This window comes from Callorhinus ursinus, unplaced genomic scaffold (assembly GCF_003265705.2).
Source record: "Callorhinus ursinus isolate GAN/ISIS: 27379988/994484 unplaced genomic scaffold, GSC_fseal_2.0 scaffold5, whole genome shotgun sequence".
Taxonomy (NCBI): domain Eukaryota; kingdom Metazoa; phylum Chordata; class Mammalia; order Carnivora; family Otariidae; genus Callorhinus; species Callorhinus ursinus.
This window is the reverse complement of record NW_027397067.1, coordinates 80,057,628-80,078,557: the sequence shown is the minus strand read 5'-3', so window position 1 is coordinate 80,078,557 and position 20,930 is coordinate 80,057,628. Positions and strand designations below refer to the sequence as shown.

The following is a 20,930-nucleotide window of genomic DNA, read 5'->3' as shown; positions in this document are numbered from 1 at the left end:
GAGACTTGTCTGCCACGGGCGCAGCGGTGGAGTCAGGTGGCCGTGGGTGATGAGTTTTCCAGTCTGAGAGTGGAAGGAGCAGACAGAGCTGGGTTTGAGTCTCTCCTCCTTTGTCTCAGGCTGTCTGACTTCAGTCTAGCTGTGTGCTCTCTTTCAGCCCAGGTTTCTTTTCTCTCGAATGGTGATATGAAGGCCTGCTGCATCGAGCTTTTAATCAGGGTAAACGATTTGTATATATTAATGCCTACTCCCGTGGCAGGCTCATTCGTATTGCTCAATAAAGAATTGGTCATTGTCTCTCCCTCCCTGGTTGAGTACGTGTTCAACAAAACGTCTGGGAGAAACCAGTTCCTCGTGTTGTGTACGTGATGCAAGTACAGCACATGGATGTCTTGCCTGTCTCTCTGGCTGTATTTTTATTCGTTTGCTTCATCTACCTCTTTGCTCCTTTTCTTTAATCTTTTACGTCCCCCACCACCATGAAGTGACAGTAGTCCAAGAATACTTGTGCACTTCCTGGATCTGAGTGTATTTGATTCACACACACACACAACACTCACACACACTCTCTCTCTCTCTCTCTTTCTCTCTCTCTCTCTCTCATCAGGCTACCTCCCACTTACCGAGGGAGAAACACCGCCTTTGGTTTTCATTCATTGTGAGTGATTACAAAATCTCTTAAGCAGACTCTTGGTGGCTTCATGAATGATTTTTTATTAGATTTCTGATTTGTGGCCAAGGAAATTCTCTCATTAGAAGAGATGATTGGAGACACAGACCTTCTGCCGAGATAATGGTGTTGGAAGGAACCGTAGAGAACATATGGCCCCATACCTTTCCATAGCTGAGATACTAAAGCCCAGAGAGGTTAAGTGACTCTATCAAAGTCACACAGTGGCAGTATTTGGACCAGAAGCTAGGTCTTCTGTCTTCTTGTATACATTTTTTGTATACACAGATGAAAAGACAGTTGGATTGAGAGGCAGAGGACCCTCCTTGCTTAAGTTACAGTATCTGGGCAGAGGTCTCAATATTCACCTGCCTTTAGCTATGTTCATGTAGCCTCTCTAGTGAAGGTCACTTCGTCCCTAATGGAATATTTCCACCTTAGTTTTGGAGTCAGATCTGAGTTCAAATCCTGCCACCAGTCACTAGCTTTGTAACCTTGGGCGAGAAACTTCACTTTTTTTCAGTCTCATTTTGGGACATAAATTAAGGGTAATATTTGTTTTAGGGTTTTTGTTTTAGAATTGAATGAGCTAATTCCCTCATTTATTCCTGAAATATTGGTTGTATGGTTCTGTGTGGAGACCTGTGCTGGTAGGTAATTACTAAGGACCCACTTGTGTTCCAGGAAAATGCTTGTGGGAGACTAGGTATGTAGGTCGTTAGTAACTGCCCTTTCTTTTCCTAATCCCTGCTGTTTGTGGATACCTTTCTACTAATGTATGAACAATTTTTTTATGATCGCAGTTTAAATCTCTTTGTAATATAATTAAAAATATGTAAATATAATGTAAAACATGTGAAAAAATGGAGTTGACTTTTATTCTCACCTAAGTGGAGGTTTTAAGGGTTTTGAAGGAAAAGAAGTTATTTAATTTCAGTGGAATAAAGTCCTTATGTTTATTGTTGTTGTTAAATGGTCTATAACAATTGGTAGATCTCTGACTTCAGGGTTGGTAGTTAGGGAGGTATGGTTTCTTTTCATAAGTGTGTCTGACAATTGTATATATCACAAATTATGGACATGTCACATATTTAAAAAGAGGGGAACACAGAGGCCTGCCCTTCCCAGCACAGCGATTTCTTTGTCTGCCTTATAGAGATAACTTTAGTAAGAAGCATGAGCGATTCCACCTTTGCTTCTTCATAATTGGGAAGCGGGCAGGTAGGCCTGCCAGCCCTTCAGGGCTCTCAGCACACACTGGCTGATGGAATGTGGTGACTCCCAATGTTTGATGCCCACAAAGAGTATTGGTGAGGGACCTCCTTACCCTCAGGCGCTCATGTACAGGGACTCATCTCTGTAAACCTTTTCTTCATCTGCAAGTTTTTTCAGATACTTCAACTGAAAATCACTCCAGCTCAGGATACTTAGGAAAAAAGATAAAGCGGGTTAGGAACGGAAAAGAAAACAGGCGGAAGAACAGCGAGCATGCAGAGTTTTGCAGTGTAGCGTTGTGGGCGGGGGATGGGCGCTGGAGAGAGGGTGCGGGGTGCTCCGTAGCCTGCTCCAGGCTCCGAGCCACACACGTGGCAGCTCTCCCTCTGGAAGCTACCTTGGGCAGAGCCGTGAGCACTGGAGGTGAGGCTTGAGAGCACTCAGCCAGTATTACTATCGAGTGGCGGGTAAAGTGCCTTTTCTGTCTCCTCTGTCTTCGTTTGTCCTGCGTCTCGGAGCTGAGAAGCAGGACTAAGTAACTTAGAAAATCAGAAAGGCGTGGGACACTTAAGTGCAGGGCACACAAGGATGCAGGGAGCTAGAACGTTTGCCACAAAAGTCAAATGGATTTACCACTTCAGCAGGTGTGAGAGAGCCTAACTGTGTGGCAGAGTATAGGAGATGCTAAGTGGAAATGGAGGCAAGTATCCTTTGACAATATTTTGAAATTTTGTAAAATATCTATCTCTTGTGCATTTGTAGGCTCAATCCACCAACCTCTTCTGACCCCATAACAGATGGACTTTCTCAAACACAAACCTCCATCCCCCTGTCCCCATCATGGGGGATGCTGTCAGGTCCCTGAGCTTGGGGAAGTGCCCTGTGGGGTCCCGGAGTCCCCCAAGTATGACTTTCATGATGCAACAGAGAATCTTTACTCTTCTTTTTGATGAGGCTCCTCCTTTCTACTGTACAGTACAAGAACGCCGGAGTGATTGAGTTAGAAGCGTGTGTCAAGGCTGTGCGTGTCCTCGCCATTCAGAAGCGGAGCATGGAAGCCTCAGAGTTTCTCCAGAATGCTGTTTACATTAATCTTCGACAGGTGGGTGTGTGTCCTCCTGCTCACGGAAGAGTTCGTGCAGCTCTTTGGAGCTTGTTGTCACGAACCCGTCGGACTCTGCTGCGCTAGGATTCAGTGTGGCAGGTGCCAGCACTGCGGCCAGAACTTGATGTCCTAATTAATGTCACTCCTTGTTCTGCTTCTTCACATTATGATACTTTACTTTCAAAATCCCTCATTTTCTATCCTTAAAATTGTTTCTTGATTGGAGACACCACTTTGCCTCTTGCCAGCTCTGCGACCTTGAAGCAGCTCTGTGCTCCTTGCCTCACTCTTGTCACTTGGGACGTGACTGCCATTTGTCACCCTGGGTGGGTCATTGGGTTTCTGGAACATGAAGTCTGTTTTACAGCTCATGTTACACAGTAAGCACTCAACAAATGCTACTCAGTCTGCATCTGGATAGGATTTTACTAAAGCAAAATCATTAGAGCTCTTTGTTGTAGGTTGCCAATGCAAAATCATGAAGCTGCTGGTGTCGAAAGCTTTGAGACGTTTAGCTAATTACTGTAACTTGGATTTTTATGGACGGGGCAACCGAGTCTCAAAAGTTCAGCAGCTTGCTTAAGGATCCATGGCTGGGAGCGGAACACAGGTGACTGTAACAGCAAAGCTGTTTGCTGAGCACAGGCTGTGCTGGGGGAGGGAAGGAGGGGCGGAGGAGACAGGTTCGTGGTAAAGATAGACCTTCGGTGGTGGGGTGCGTGAGAAAAGGGGGATGGGGAGCAAGTGGCAAATGGATTGAAGCTAGTTTGGTGGTGGTGGAGGGTGTGGGGTCCAGGGCTGTCTGAGGCAGTGAGGTTCAAGCTGGGATGGGAAGGATGGACAGGAGAGGGGGAGGTGGGACCCGAGCGTTCCAGGAAGATGGCTCAGCAGGAGTGAGTCTGAAATCAGAGAGAGCACGTTCCCTGGAAGGAACCGGACCAGCGGAGACAGCCCAGAGCAGGAGCATGAGAGAGGGGGCCCGAGTCAGAGCTGGAGGTCTTGTTGGCCAGTGGAAGGGTTTGCAGTTTATTCTAAGCGCAGTAGGTTTTAGAGGAAAGGCCTTACAAGCACGGGAATGATATGATCCCATTTGTCTTGAGTAGGGAGGTGTGATGTGGGGGTTGGGTGGGCAGTACGGATGCTTCCACCTGAGTGTGGGACTGCCGAAGGGGGAGAGGGAGCGGACGGTACACACGTGTGGGTGGTACAGAGGGAACGGTGGAGGACTGTGGGGGAGGGTCGGCTGGACCGCCGCCCGGGCTCTGGCTTGGTGATGCTCGTGCTGTGCTCCGAGGGAGAGCTGCGGGGGACGCTTTGGGGGAAAGGTAATAGGTTCAGTGGTGGCTGTAGTGAAAAGCCTGTTGGATATGTGGGCCTGGGGCTCAGGCAAGAGGAGGGGTAGTGGCTGGGAGAGGGGAGAGACTAGAGTCATTTTATATTGTGAACACATAAAAAATATGAATAAGAAGACACTCAGGCTTCTACATCCAGATTTAATACATTAATACTTTGCCATATTGACTAGAGATTCTTAGTTTTCAAAATAGGAATAAATAGAAACAAAATTGGAGCTAATGAATGTCTTTGGGTTGATGTGTGTCCTACTTTTTTTGATACCTCCTATGTTATAGCCATAATGTATAAAATGATAAATATTTTAGCATACACTTAAGCACAGGGGCTCTGGCTTTACTCCCTTGGGCAGGTCATGTGCGCACTCTGTGCCTCCTTCCCTCCCCTGGGAAGCGCCTCACTGTCTCTCAGGCCACTCGTCACAGTGATTCCCTGGCTCAGATGGGCAGGGAGGCTACTGGAGCAAATAAGACACGGAAGGGAGAGACAAAAATAGACGAAAGCCAGTAAACCCAGTACAAACAAATAAACCACAAAGAGAAAAATCCTGCAGCGTTTGGGCCATTTAGTGTAAGGGAAACAGCACCACAGAGACTTGGAATGTGGAGTGGCGGTCACTCGGTGGCCTGAGCGGTTTGCTCCTGGGGGGAAACCACTTCGTAGGCAGGCTGGGGCCAGACCTTGTGAGTGGGGAGACCGTGGGCTCATCAGGTGTGCGTGGGGGGGTCCTCCTGGGAGTTCATGCTGTGGGGTCCTGCAGGCCTGGAGGGCAGTCAGACAGGCTTGGGCTCACACCCTGTCTTTGCCCCTAATTAGCTGCGGAGCCTTCAGCAAAATCACTCCGCCCCTCTCTTAACGTCTTGGTGTGTGAAATGGTAGGATAGCGAGCTTTCCTGGCCATGGGAAGGATTGGTTTAGATGAGACGCGCTTGTCCAGGACTGACATGGTATCTGCCCTGCGGTAGCTCTGCAAGTGTCACAGTCAGGTGGGGGTGGGGGGGCACCGAGAAGGCCTGAAGCCATGGGACTGCGTGGGGTGGGGGGCGCGGCGCAGGAGGGCTTGAGGCCCCAACCCTCCCCGGGGCCCGTGAGCTAGGGCTGTTGCAGGTGCATGTGGAAGGTTTTGTTCCTGGGACGCTGTTCTCACAGTGCGGGCACAAGTGCACATCTTTTATTTCTTATTTTTTTATTTAAAGTTTTTTTTAAAAGCTTTTATTCATTTATTTGACAGAGAGAGACACAGCAAGGGAGGGAACACAAGCAGGGGGAGTGGGAGAGGGAGAAGCAGGCTTCCCGTGGATTTTTTGTTTTTTGGGTGCTGAGTTTGAGAAGTTCTTTATAAATGTTGGATACCAGCCCTTTATCTGATAAGACATTTGCAAATATCTTCTCCCATTCTGAAGGTTACCATTTAGTTTTGTCAACTGTTTCCCTTGCTGTGCAGAACATTTTTATCCTGACGAAGTCCTAATAGTTCATTTTTGCTTTTGTTTCCCTTGCCTCTGGTGACAGGTCTAGCAAGAAGGTCTTGCTGCGGCTGAGGTCATAGAGGTTGCTGCCTGTGTTCTCCTCTAGGATATTGGTGGTTTCCTGCCTCACATTTAAGTCTTTCATCCATTTTGAATTTATTTTTGAAGTATTGTAATCTTTTATAAAATAAACTATTTTTACAGGAAATGGTAGGTGACAGTAAGAGAAAGTGGTAGTAAGAACCTGTTTGAAAAACTTGGAAAAAGCCCCATACCTCAGCAAATGCAAGAGCATACTGTAGGACCCAGCGTATGTTCATCCCAGCACCGAGGCCTGCTGTACACCTGACGTTCAGGAATGATTCTGGGTCATTTAAGAACATTGTGGCTCACGATTCTCTTGACTAGAATCTGTGACCTCTTTGTCTCTGGTTAATTTTCTCTTCAGAGCCATTGAAATTTTTTGCAGGCTACTCTGTTCAGATATAAGAATATCCTCTTTAAACTTCTTGCTGCAGTTCCTTAATGAAGTCGTTGCTAAGGAAACCCAGGAAAAACTGGTAGATATGCACATGATAATTGTAACCTCGGAACTTTATGTCAAATTAAGCTCAAAATCAGAGGGATGGGGAGATTGAGGAAAGGCTTTTCACGATAGAGGGGGGGAGTGTGAAGGTGCAGCCTAGGCAAGACCGAGGCGCGTCAGTCCCCGCGGCAGGGCACCCGGCTGTCAGGACGGCGTGAGGGCAGCCCATAGTTCTCGCAAAGAAAGAAACAGTTGCGTGGGGAGGGAGGGAAGTCGAGTTCCTTACTGAGAAGGGAAAGGAGAGGGGGACGGAGAAATGTCTGGTTGAACAAGGTATGGCGTGGCATTCTCGTACTTAGGAGAGGGGTTTTGTGGGGAGCAGGCCTAGAAGGAAATCTCCAGGAGAGAGGTCAGAGCTGTAGGGAGCAGCTGGGGGTGGGCCTGTGCCACCAGCTGTGCTCCAGCTGAGGTGCTGCCCGCGAAGCCACAGGGTCTGGCCCAGTCCTGGCCTTGGAGCCCAGCGCGCCGATGGGAGAGGGGAGGGCTAAGAGCGGGCGCCCCACGCAGCCCCGCGGGAGCGGTGCGGTTAGCACAGGCTCTGGGATGGGAAGGCCGTTTCAGGACTTGCTGCTTGGGGGCGAGCTGGCCGGTGCTGCTGCGGGTCTTCGTGCTGGGGGCACGGGGGCTCGTGGTCTGTTCCTCCTGCCTCCGCTGTTGGAGGCTGCAGTCGCCCTTATGGAGTACACCTCCTTCGCCGCCTGCATTTTCCTGATTTCCCTCCCCTCGTTCAGTTTGTTCCATCCTCAGTTTCTCCTCACCCCCATTTTTATCTTTTTGTTGTTATTGTTGCTAAATTGTGTTTAAAAGTTGATTTAGATTTTTTTTTTTTTAGAATGAGGCTGAATGTAAATAAATGCATAAACAGAATCACAGACACTTACTGCCTTTTGAAATTCTAAGGCGCTTACTCTAGTAGTTACTTAAAAATGGAACTGAATATTAAAGTGAAACATTTTAAATAACCAAGTTTGGTAATGCGCACGGAGTCCAGATCTGGGGCCGTGGGGTCTCCGTAGTCCCCCGGCCAAGCATGCTTGTCGGAGAGCAGGCCCTCACTAATGTGTGTCTGGTGGCCGTGAGAAGACCGCTGTGGGAAATGTGGTGCTCACGGGCGTTGGCGCCACTCCTCTGAGTGGCCATGGCCGTGACCGCGTGCGGGCCTGCGAGGCCTTGTACCAGGAGCACTATGTGTGTGTCCGCATCTCATCCTTAAAGCCCTCCTGTGAGGACTTTACACTTTATTTTGAAAGATTTCAAGTCTTCAGAAGAGTCACAAGGGTAGTACAATGAACATGTGTGTACTTTTCACCTAAAAGGTCGGTATTTGTCTTTTTGTGTCTGGTGACTCACTGACCATAACGTCTGCAAGGTTCCTCCATATGGTGGCAGGAATCAGTACTTCCTCCTTTTTCATGGCTGGTTAATAGCCGTGGATATGCCACATTTTGTTTATTCTATCATCGGTTGATGGAAATTGGGTCGTTTCCACCTCCGGCTGTTTCTGAATAAAGCTGCTGTGAACAGTGATGTGCAAGTTTTTGTGAGGACATACGTTTCCAGTTCTCTTGGGCATATGTAACTAGGAGTGGCATTGCTCGGTCATCCCGTGGCTCTGTGTCTGACCGTCTGCAGAACCACCGGCCTGTTTTGCAGAGCAGCTGCCTGCTTCCCTGTGTATGGCAGTGCGTGAGAGGTCCCACGTCTTCACCCCCTCACGGCTGCCCGCTGTTGTCCATCTTTTCGTTGTAACCATCCTGCCGGCTGTGAGAGCTTGTTTGGAGGTTCTAGCAGGGGAGCTCAGCTACTCGTATACCCTTGACCGAAGAACGGTCCTCTCCTCTATCGGGGAAGGTCGTCCTCTTCGACCGAGCGTCCAGCTTTGAGAGGGACGCACATGGAGTGGTGAGGGAGGAAGGGGACACCCGCCTAGCCAGCCAGATCAGCTGAATCAACCCTGGCGATCAATGGGGTGACAGATGTCGCAGCCAGATCGCCCTCACATCCCATCCTGCTGGCTGTGAAATGTTTCATTTTGGTTTAAGTTTTCATTTCCCTGATGGCTGATGATGTGCTTATTGGCCATTTGTATATGCATGCAAATTCTTTGCCAATTTTTAAATTGGGTTTTGTTTTCTTTTTATTGTTCCGTTGTTAGAGTTTGCTATATATCCTGGACACTCGGCTCTTATCAGATACATGCTTTGCAAAAATGTTCTCCCTTTCCGGGGGTGGTCATTTCACTTTCTTGATGTCCTTTGCAGCACAGAAGTTTTTAATTTTAATGAAGTCAGTTTATGTATTGTTTCTTTTATCACTCATGTTCTTAGTATTGCATCTTGGAAATCGTAGCCTAATCCAATGTCATGAAGATTTACTGTTTTCTTGTAGGAAGTTTATAGGTTTAGTTTGTACCTTTAGGTGTTTGATCCATTTTGAGTTAATTTCTATCATATGCAGTTGGGTTCAAGTTCATTCTGTCGAAGGCAGAGACCCAGTTGTCCCAGTACTGTGCTATGTAGACATTCTTCTCCCATTGAGTGGTCTTGGCATCCTTGTGGAAAATTAATTGACTGTACATGTAAGGTTTGATTTTTAATTCTGTTCCATTGATTTATATCCATACTTACGCCAGTACCGTACTGACTAGATTATGGTAGCTTTGTAGTAAGTTTTGAAGTTGGGAAGAGTCCTCAAACTTTGCTCTTCTTTTTCAAGATTGTGTTGGCTATTCTGGGTCCCTTGAATTTCTGGGTGAATTTTGGGATCCGTGTGTCAATTTCTCTAAGGAAGCCCCCTGGGATTTTGATAGGGATTGGGATGAATCTGTAGGTCAGTTTGGGGAGTTTTGGTGTCTTAATATTGTCTTCCATCCCATGAACCTGAGGTGCCTTCCATATATTTAGGTCTTTTACAGTTTCTTTCGTTGATCTCTTATTGTTTTCAGTGTATAAGTCTTACACATTTTTGTTAAATTTATCTCATTATTTCATTATTTTTAATGCTATTGTAAACAAAAAGGCTTTGTTTCTTGAGGGCAGGACTGTGTATCATTTATCTGTGTATTCCTAAGATTTTATTCATAGTAGGTGCCAGATCTATATTTGTTAAATGAATCTATTCACAACAGTCTCTCTCTTCCCATTTTATAAACGAGAAACCCAGATTCAGGTTATGCTACCTGAACACATACGTGAAAGTGAGAAATCAGACCCTGGGGTGGGGCACAGTGTGATGATACTGGGAGCTTATTCAGGATGGATTCATCTTAATTTCTTTAAAAAAAATCCCTTTGGGTGTATTTAGTCAGATGCTTTAAGTCAGATGTGTAGAGTAGCTAGGGCTATCAGTTTCAAGATAAATTTCTAGTAAGAGGGCTATACTCGAAGCCTTATTGGTATGACTCTTTGAAGAGGATCATGTTTAGGGAGCTTGGCTAATTAGCACTTGTGTTTATTAAATACCTACAGCTGTAAGTGATGGAGCAGTGCTCATGAGAATGAGGGAACTGTCTCCCAGGGTAGTGTTGTTGCAGTTGTGACCAGAGTCGACTCTTGATGTGGTCTGCCTTGCTCGTCACGACCCGCTACAGTGAGCTTACTAAATACTTTGCCAGTCGTCTGTTGAAACAGAGCCACAAGCACTGGTGAAGGTTCAGTGAAGGGAAGTCCTAAAGAACAAGATTGAGGTTCATCCTACAAAAGCATTTTTCTGAGAGTTGGTGTTGGATCCGCGTCAAAGAGGGTGGCAGTGGAGTCCACTGTTTGGGATTCATAGGGTAGAGTACTCCTGCGTGGGAGCCCAGGGTTATACAAAATTCAAATTCTAGTCCAAGGGAATAGCAAGTGGCAAGCCCCATGGTGGGAGGGAGCATGGGTGCTTAGAGGCTGAGGCACACGGGGCCGGGCAGGCAGGCGTGCGTGAGGCGCGCCAAGGAGGTAGTAGCAGGAAATGGACTGTGCAGGCTTTGTAGGTTGTGTGCAGTCTCCCTTAGGCTTTATCCTGAGAGCAGTGTCCAGCCACTGGGGATTTTAAGCAAGGGCGTGCAGTGCTATAAAGGATCACTTTTCTGGAAGCCTGTGGAAGACTGGGCAGGAGGTGATGGGATGGTGTAGAGGAGGCGGCTTTGAGGTTTCGCAGTCAAATGGGTCTTCATCCTAGTTCTACCATTAGTAGCTGTGTGACTCGCACGGCTCACTTAAGGAAACAGAATTTCTCTGATCAGCTGGACTGTTAATGCCCCGACTTCCCAGGATTGTTGTGAAGTTTCAGTGAGATAACACGTCTGCAGTGTGCAGCACGGCACCCAGCTCAGCGTTGTGTTCCTGAGCAGCTCTCAGGGAGGCTGTGTGCAGGTGGAGGTTGATGTGCCTTTGAAACATCTCAGTCAAGTGTCACCGGTGAGCGGGATTCACCGAGGATGTCTGTCCCCGAGCTGAGCATTTTCATAAAATCGTTGACTCTGAGGACCCCGCAACATTGATCCCTGAAAGTGAAGACATACTTTATAACACAAGTGGACAATATTAGCATTTCTGTCGTTGAAACTCAGTGTTCTTTTTTTAAAAGATTATTTACTTATTTAAGAGAAAGGGAGAGAGAGAGAGTGTGTGCACGAGCTGGGGGGGGCGGGCAGAGGGAGAGAGTCTCAAGCAGTCTCCGTGCTGAGCAGGGAGCCCAACACAGGGCTCGATCCCACGACCCTGAGATCATGACCTGAGCTGAAGCCAAGAGCCAGATGCTCAACTGACTGAGCCACCCAGGCACCCCCATATTTCTTTCTTTATCACTTATTTCACTAACTAGATACTTACTGAGCACTCACTTTGTACAGCCCTCGCCTGGACTCAGGTTACACAATTAAGAGCCAGCAAATCTGCCTTTTTTCTGGGAAGGAGGCCCATGTTGTTGGTAACCTTCTGTAATTTGCCTAACTTAGAATTCCAGTTTTTGCTTTAATTGATTCTATTTTATGTTGGTCGTTTCCGGAAAAGAAAGGCATCTTATCTCATTGTCATGTTCGGATTAGGTATTTCTAAGAATTGCTGATTTCATCTGTAGTCTGTGTATTTTATTAACCTTGTAGGTGGTTTTCTCGTTTTTCGGCTTTGCCCCTTTGTTTATTTTGTATGCCTCTCTAAGTCTGTATCCTATTTGGGCCCTTAATTATTTTTTTAATTAAAAAATGTCTGTTAGTAGAAAAAAATACCAAATAATGTGTAAGTTCAGAAGATAACTAGTTTATTTTCTTTGGCAATATCATGGTCTAGCAATTCTCAAAAACCCTCTTTGCATGTGTTCCTTAAAGATGCTGATTAAGGGGCGCCTGGGTGGCTCAGTCGTTAAGCGTCTGCCTTTGGCTCAGGTCATGGTCCCAGGGTCCTGGGATCGAGTCCCGCGTCGGGCTCCCTGCTCGGCGGGAAGCCTGCTGCTCCCTCCCCCTGTGCTCCCCCTGCTCGCTGTTGCTCCTGCTCTCTCTCTCGAGTAAACAAATACAATCTTTACAAAAATGCTGATTAAGAAATAAAACTTTTTCCCCCAGTTTTTCAAAATGTATAGCCGGCAAGTAAGAGGAAATCCTCAGGGGCCAAAACAACTAGAAAGCACAAATCCCGGAAGTTAAGTGAGCCTCAGAAGCCAGCGAATGCCACCTAGCTCTGGGAACACAGTATCAGCAGCCCATATAGGAGGGACAGGAGGTAAACCTTTGGCCTACCCCCATTGGGAATTGGATGGCAGACCCATGTGTAAAGCCGAGACCTCCCCCAAGCCATGTTTAATGGAAGGGTGAACTGGAAAAAAATAAAATCCCAGTACTCAAAGCAAGAAAATAGGGAAATTCTGAATCTTGTTGGAAGGAAAAAAGCAACCCAAACGGAGGATTTAATTTAAAGTTCCTGGCATGAGAGTGACCATAAACTCCTGGCAGAAATATGTAAATCCTCCTGGAATGAGAAATTGTGTTTTGAATGAATCAATGAACAGTCAATACAAAAAGATCCTCAGAGGGTTTTGAATCAGGATGTTGGATCCTGAACATACCAACATTGCCTTTCTCCCAAGGTCTCATTTAAATATCCAAAAAGATTTTTTATTTTTTTAAATTTTTAAAAAAGATTTTATTTATTTGACAGAGAGAGACAAAGTGAGAGAGGGGACACAAGCAGGGGCAGAGGGAGAAGCAGGCTTCCCGCCAAGCAGGGAGCCCGATGAGGGGCTTGATCCCAGGACCCTGGGACCATGACCTGAGCCGAAGGCAGACGCTTAAGACTGAGCCACCCAGGCACCCCCAAAAAGATTTTTTAAAGGAAAGAGCCATGTTGATAATTATATCCATTGATATTATAATATGCTAGGAACTCAGAGGTGAATATGGAGTAGTCTCCTCTTTTATGGAGCTCATGTTCTATTTGAGGAGACAAATCTGTGTTTTGTGAGCCTGGTGGAGGGAGGTGTTAATACAGTCAGGCAGGAGAGGATATGAAGAAAGTGATGATGGGTGGGTGACATTTGGGTTGTGTACGGTCTTATTTAATTGGCTTTTAATTTCAGGCTCCATGATTGTCATTGGAGGGAATAGATTTTATGGAGAATATACTTAAAAAACTCAGGACTCTTTAGAATTAGAAAATGAACGCTAAGAAAGACATAGTCAAAGTTTGTGCCATCCTCAAACTACACCTCAGCTTGCTTGCTCACTAAATCTGAAGATGGTAAAAGTAGGCAGGACTTCTTGGGGCCAGAGGACTTGGTTTCTAAGATCATCCAAGAATGAATCCAAGGGTACCAGGATGAGCAGAAGTCAGGCTTTGGCTTTGCTCTGCGGCTTCGGGTGTGTGCTGACCAAGGGTGTTGATTGTTCTTAAAAGTTTCATCTCTCTTTAATGTTTGTCAAGGTGTTGAGCACATGGTATGTACACCTGCTCTAGGAGCCTTTTAGGTACCAGCCTAAGAGTGTGGGCACAACTGCGCCTCCGTCATCCATCTCTCCATCCATCTTCTATGGCTCTGGGAACTCAGCAGAGTGATTCCTTGTTGGCTTGTCTGTCTCCTCCATGACCTTGTCAACCATCGAGGGAACAGGTCTTATGTAACTTTGTTTTGTTTTTAATCCTTTCCTTTTGAATGATTAAAACCAAAAATGGATCCTGTTACTTTAGCAGATGCTTTTTAAAGAAAGGTCCTTGGTATAAGCCTGGTAACCATGCTTTGGGATGTAGGGAAGAGAGTTACATTCTTTCCTTTCCAAACTGTTTTGACACACATATATGGAAATTTGTGTAATTTTGAATATATATTTTCTCTCTGTATAATCACGGCTAGAAATAAATGTGGGTAGAAACAGAATGTGTTTTCCACACTTGAGAATGTATGGTCTCCGCAGTTTTCTGCCCTGCTATTTCACAGTCGTTGCTGGCGTGCCATCACCAGCCCGTCTCACAGTGACTGCTACAGCCTTGTTCTTCAGGTCACTGCAGGCGCCCATGTTTGAGAAGGCTAAAGGCTGGTGAGGCATTTTTGGGAGCATCTCTGGCTGGCTAATTTTGGGTTAACGCTGGTGGCATCCGAGGTATTAACTAACAGTGGTGTCTCTCATTTCTTGAACACTCGTCGTGAGCTTTAAGCTATGCTGAGCGTACACGTTATTTCATTCAGTCTTTCCAACAATCATGATTAGATTTCATTATCCTTATTAATAAGGAAAGTGCCAAAGCTAGTGATGTCCAGATTTGGGACTGGCACTTGGATCTTTCTGATCCCTATGTCTCTGCGTCCTCCCAGATAGCCAGGAGATTCTTCCTAAGCCTGAGTTTCCTGCTGATATTACTGCTTTGTTTCTAGTGGAATAAAGCAGGTGTGAACTTACTTTCCAGTTGGAAAAGGAATAGTGAATTAACATTCGAGTTCCTCAGAGTTCATCTTAGGAGTAAAGCAACTTGGCTTGAGTAGTCGTTATGAGTTACTTTCCACTTGGAGCTTCATGCAAACGTCTGGGCCCTGGTGGGCTCAGCCTTCATGGCTGTGCAGCCTATTGAAAAATTAGAACAAAGATGTTTTGATTAATATTCCCTAAAAGAGCAGTGGATTGGAAATAAGTTTGGGAATTTGATTTCATTTCAAAATTTTGTAAGGATCTTGGCCTAAAATTTTGCCTGGGACTCTTTCATATTCCCCAGATTTTGTGCTGTGGATGTCTATGCTGACCTAACTTGACTTTGTCCTGAGGCTCACAGAGCCCATGGCCAATGAGGAGCTTTTCAGTTAAGTGTTTTCCTGGGGCTCTGAAGCATTTGTGTCCAAGATTTTTTCCATTAAGAGTCTTTTCTGGGGCTTGGAGTGATTGCAATTCCACTTATAATGTAGTGTTTATCATTTGGTTTCTCGTTATATTCAAATGATGGAAGAAGAACGAAAGAGTCTATTACTGATCAGAGTATTCCAGTCTTTCATCTTTAATAGTGTCCATGAAAGAATCAGTGGGAACTCTGATGGACTGGAGGCCAAGTCTAGTGATCTTTATTTTGGATGGTGGCCTCATTGAGGGTACTGGCTATAACCACTAATATTTTTACCTTCCCCAGTATCTTTTTCCATATTTAAAACCAAAGGGTACAATTGAAGGTCTGGGAGTTTCCAAGCGTGTGATAAAAGCATTAAGTACTCCTGCCTCTCCTGTGTAGACCTCCTCAGTCCTCTGCTCCTGGCTGCATCTCACTGCGCTGGAATCTCTCTGCAACTGGTACTGTGTGCAAGGAGAGCAAAGACTGTGTCTCTTTGAAATTTGCGTATGCACGGATCCTAGACCTAATCATAAAGCTTCTATAAGAAGACATAGGAGAATATGTTCGGGACTTTGGGGTAAACAGAAGTCCCTTAAGCAAGGGCACAGAAAACATTAACCATAAAAGAAAAATAAATTGAACTACTTTACAATTGGTAAAATTGATAAACTGAACTCCTTCACGATTTCTGCTTGTCGAAATACTTCTTTTGGAAAATAAATGGACAGCAGACTGGGAAAATATGACATTAAGAATATGTTAAGAACGCCTATGACTCAGTAATAAGACAAATGATCTAATTTAAGAAATGACCAGAAAATTTGAACAAATGCTTTGTGATGGAAGATAGAGAGGTGGCCAGTAATCATATGAAAAAATGTCTAGCGTCATTAGTTATCAGGTAAATGCAAATTAAAGCCACGAGAATGGCTAAAATGGAGAAGACTGATAACATCAAATGTTGGTGAGCGTGTGGAGCAACAGTAATGCTCATACATTACTGATTTGAGTATAAAGTGATGCTTCCACTTTAGAGAGGGAACGTCCCTCAGCATAATTAAGGCCATGTGTGGCACCTCCACGGTGAATATCATGTGGTTGAGAAGCTGAAAGCTTTTCCTCTAAGATCAGGAACAAGACAAAGATGTCCACTGTTACCACTTTCATTCCACATAGTATTAGAAGTCGTAGCCACAGGAGTCAGACAAGAAAAAGAAATAAAAAGCATCCACATTTGTAAGGAAGAAGTAAAGCTGTCACTACTTGCAGATGACATGGTCCTATATAGAGAAAACCCTAAAGATGCCAACCAAAAAACTTTGGTTGGTGAATTCAGTGAAGTTGTGGGATATGAAGTCAATATGTAGAAATCTCTTGTGTATCTGTACACTATTAATGAAATAACAGGAACGAAGATGAAATAAACAACCCCATTTACAATTGCGTCAGAAGAATAAAATACCTAGGAATAAACTTAACTGAGAGGTGAAAGATCTGTACTCTGAAAACTACAAGACACTGATGATTGAAATTGAAGACAACACAAATAAATGGAGAGAGATTCCATGCTCATGGGTTGGAAGAATTAATATTGTTAAAATGTCCATACTACCCAGAGCGATGTACAGATTCAAGCAGATCCTATCAAAATATCAGAACTAGAACAAAAAAATCCTAAAGTTTGTATGGAACCACGAAAGACCCCGAATAGCCAAAGCATTCTTGAGAAAAAAGAACAAAGCTGGAGGTATTACAACTCCTGAATTCCAACTATCCTACAAAGCTATAGTAATCAGAACAGTATGGTACTGGCACGAAAATAGACATAATAGATCAATGGAACAGGATAGAGAGCCCAGAAATAAACCCACAAGTATATGGTCAATTAATCTATGACCAAAGAGGCCAAAGTACACAATGGGGAAAAGACTGTCTCTTCCATGAATGGTATCGGGAAAGTGGACAGCTAGCTACATGCAAAAGAATGAAACTGAACCACATTCTTATATACCATACACACAAATTAAAAATGGATTAAATGTGAGACAGGAAGCCATGAAACTCCTAGATGAAAACATAGGCAGTCATCTCCTGGACATTAGCCTTAGCAAGAGTTTTCTGGATCTGTCTTCCTAGGCAAGAGAAGCAAAACAAAGAACCTATTGTGACTACACCGAAGTTAAAGGTTTTGCACAGCAAAAGAAACCATAAAGAAAACAAAAAGGCAACCCAGTGAAGGGGAGGAGATATTTGTAAACGATATATCCAATAAAAGGTTAATATGCAAAACATGTCAAGAATTCATATAACTCAAAACCAAAAAAACCCAAACAATCTGATTAAAAAATGGGCAGAGGACCTAGATAGACATTTTCCCAAAGATGTTCAGATGGCCAGCGGACACATGGAAAGGTGCTCACCATCACCGATCATTAGGGAAAGCAAATCACAAGCATGATGAGATACCACCTCACACCTGTCAGAATGGCTGTTATCAAAAAGACAAAAAAAAAAAGTATTGGCGAGGATGTGGAGCAAAAGGAACCTCATGCACGGTTGTTGGGAATGCAAACTGTGCAGCCACTGTGGGAAACAGCACGGAGGTGCCTCAAAAAATTAAAAATGGAGCTACCATACGACATAGTAATTCTACTTCTGGATATTTAAATGAAGAAAATGAAAACACTAATTTGAAGATATGTGCTCCCCTATGTTTATTGCAGCATTATTTACAAAGCCAAGTTATGGAAGCAGCCCAAGTATCCGTCCATAGACATAAACACACACTAGAATATTACTCAGCCATAAAAAGAATGAGATCTTGCCATTTGCAATGACGTGGATGGACCTAGAGGGTATAATGCTAAGTGAAATAAGTCAGAGACCAATACCATATGATCTCACTCATCGGTGGAAGCAAAGCAAACGAGCAAGCAATAAGAAGAGAGAAACAGACTCATAAATTCAGAGAATAAACCAGTGGTCGCCAGAGCGGGGGAATGGGTGAAATATGTGAAGGAGTTGGAGGGGTACAGAATTCCAGTCATAAAATAAATAAGTCGCAGGGATGAACAGAGCGGCATAGGGAATATAGTCAGTAATACCGTAGTAACTATGAGGTGACAGATGGTAACTACACTTATTATGGTGAGCATTTGATAATGTCTCTAACTGTCAAACCACTATGTTGTACATGCCGAAACTAGTATTATATGTCAACTCCACTTCAATTAAAAATAAAAAGATTAGTACAAAAAATGATGCTCCTACTTTAGAAAATGTCTGGTGGTCCTGTGGGCTGGGCAGGGGGCGGAGATTGAACGTGAACAGGAATAATACAGAAGAGAGAAATAATATGGTGGAATCCAGAAAGGCTGTGAGAATTTAGGGAAAGAAGGGGCAGCCCACACCAGAGAGCACAAAGACCAGCATCGGGGAAGGGTGGTGAGCAGGGTGCTGCAGTGGGGAGATGTGGGAGCCTGCCTGCTTATTTTCTTATTCTGCCTGGAACGTCCTTGCCTGGCTGACTCCTTCTTAGTCTCCATCTTGTGGAGAATCAGCTCTCATCTATATTTCATTGTAAGAAGGCATCCAATGAGCGGGTGTTGACAGAATGAGAAAACACACACATCCAAGTTGTCCCATTTGGCTGGCTCACGGTGGGCAATGGGACCTAGAGTTACAAGGGCGGATTGAGGGGCCAGGGAAGGCTCTGGGCCTGTGGGTGTAGTGCTGAAGGGTTTGCCAGTGTTTCTGAGATGACGTGACAGGCTCTGAACTGTGCTCCGGGAATACTAGCCTGGCGGCTACCCGTGCATGCATTAAAGAAGGTCCCTGAAAGCTGATAAGAAGACCATTTAGATTCATCTTTCAGGTGAGGGTCCAGGTAAGGGCCGTGCCAGTGGGTGTGGAGAAGGGGCATTGAGGAGTGCAGGCTGGTTGTGGTCTGTGCTCACAGAGGTATCTGGGAAACATTTATCGCCCAGGCTCCCAGAGGGGGAGAACCACCTCTGTAAGCAGTGTGGCCTTGAGCAGCAGGAGGGGCTGGGGTGGTCCTTCTTGCCAGGGAGCTGTGGCACAGTGCGGGGCGGTCGTGCAGTAATTGGAGGCCCCCCCCCCAAGCTCAGGGCTGCTCTCTGACACTCTGGGGTGTATGATTTTGCATAGATGTTCATTCCTCTCTGAGCTTCAGATTTCCTCGTCTATGAGCTGGGGTGATTCCTGGGATTATTGTAATGATGAAGTAAGGTGCGGTAATGTCGCTGGCATGGAAGGAACACAAGTTGTTATTACTACATCATGGGGTTGTGGAGAGAATTCAGTCAGGTCACGGATGAAGGAAAACTCTTTATGAGTATGAAGGCTTAAGTCTAAGTTAGGTGTTGTGATTATTGACAATTTGTTGTCTGGTTACGTGGTTCCATACATTCTCTGTTTTGAGCAGTTTTGTATTCGATGAAAGTCCCTGCCCAAATCCTAGTGTCTAGGGGGAACTATTCTTTCTCTTTTATAAAGGAGCTAAAAGTAGACGTCATGTGCTATGTAGCAAATGTGTTTGTTCCAGAGAAGACAGGCCTTCCTAGCCAAGGGACAGGGCGAACTTGAAGAGGTGGGCCTCATGAAGGCTTTATGCATCACAGTGCATGGTACAGGCCTGGCCTTCCTCAGGGTTTCATCATGTCTCTGTTTTATGAAAAAGTTTTTTTTTTTTTTTTTAATGTGTTTCCTTTCTCAAAAGTTTTGTTACTCCTGTCTGTGCTTCAGCTTTCTGAAGAAGAGAAAATCCAGCGGTATAGCATCCTGTCTGAGCTCTACGAGCTGATTGGCTTCCATCGAAAGTCTGCATTCTTCAAGCGCGTGGCGGCCATGCAGTGTGTGGCCCCGAGCATCTCGGAGCCAGGGTGGAAGGCCTGCTACAAGCTCCTCCTGGAGACGCTTCCTGGCTACAGTCTGTCGCTGGACCCCAAAGACTTTAGCAAAGGTACTGAAAGTCTCATTGCTGGAACTGAGATGTTGCTGGGATCCAATTACCTGTGCATTGTTCAAGCACTTCCTCTCCCAGTTAGACGGTGGGGTTCAGAGATGATGAAGCATCATCCTGCCCTTGGGTACTTACAATACAGTTACAACAAAAAGTAGTGGTGCTTTGCCTGGGGGCTGGCATCCTTTTGGCTGGTCCCTTTCCTGCCCCTGCTAGTCGTGATTGGAGTTAAGGGCAGAAATAACTGGACAAGCCATGGACACCTGTGGGATTTACAGTCAAAAGGCTCAGTGTTGCTTGTGGAGGAGCTGTTGGAGCTGTGGAGGTGGGTACGAGCTCACTTAGGCCACCTTCCCAAGAGGTTTCATAGAAGGAGGTTAGTGTTTGGGAAGTGGGCAGAGTTTTTAGAGCAATCATACGGTTGCTCTGTAGAGAGAGGATAAAGTGTATTTGAAAAGTTCCCAGTTGTGCAGGGAATGGAATCCCCATTTACTGTGCTTCAGGGAGACTGGAGGCAAGGTCCCACTGGCTCTCCAGGTACCTTTTTATGGTATCCTGTGAACGTAACTCCAGGCTGGCTCCAGAGGGAAAGCAGGCTGCCGGGCTTTGTGCAGGTCACCCCAGGAGTTGTTGGATGTGTCCTGGGATGCATAACATCTGAGAGTCCAGAGTCGGAGGCCTTCTTCTGGGATGCTCTTCCTTGCTCCTCACTGTGGAGCTGCCAGCCGTCCTTTGGGTCTTGGCTGGCAGTCACTGCTGCAGAGACGTCCCCTGTGGCCCCCAGCCTATGCAGACTCCCTTGATTTTTCCTCTTTCTTTCTTTCTTTTTTTAAAGAGTTTATTTATTTATTTTAGAGGGAGATAGAGAGTGAGTGAGAGTGTGTCCGTGAGCAGGGGAAGGGGCAGAGGGAGCGGGAGAGAGAGAATCCCCAGCAGGTCCCAGGCCTAGTGCGGAACCTGATGCTGAGCCACCCAGGCGCCCCTTATTTTTACTCTTTCATTTTACTCTTTCACCCCTTATTTTTACACCCCTGTTTTTCTTCCTTATGGCACCCCTATAATTTGCAAGTGCATTTAAAAATCAGTTGGGGTTGGCGCACCTGGGTGGCTCACTCTTGATCTTGGCTCAGGTCATGATCTTGGGGTCATGAGATGGAGCCCCACGTCGGGCTCTGCACTGGGTGTGGAGCCTCCTTAAAGAAAAATCAACTGGGGTAATGATTTAATGCATCCCATGCCAGCCTGTGTGTCTACGAGAGCAGAGCCCCTGAC

The 20,930-nt window shown here is 45.5% G+C and overlaps 1 protein-coding gene across 4 annotated transcripts in view; it reads left to right on the top strand.

Moving 5' to 3' along the window:
- TRAPPC9 (trafficking protein particle complex subunit 9) overlaps positions 1 to 20,930 on the top strand; it is a 544,520-nt gene that overhangs the window by 43,019 nt on the left and 480,571 nt on the right. For all 4 annotated transcript variants that reach the window (XM_073893249.1, XM_073893250.1, XM_073893248.1 and 1 more), the window contains 2 exons: positions 2,862 to 2,987; positions 19,442 to 19,658. In XM_073893249.1, coding sequence (XP_073749350.1) covers positions 2,862 to 2,987; positions 19,442 to 19,658 — 343 coding nt within the window. The remainder of the gene's footprint in view (positions 1 to 2,861; positions 2,988 to 19,441; positions 19,659 to 20,930) is intronic.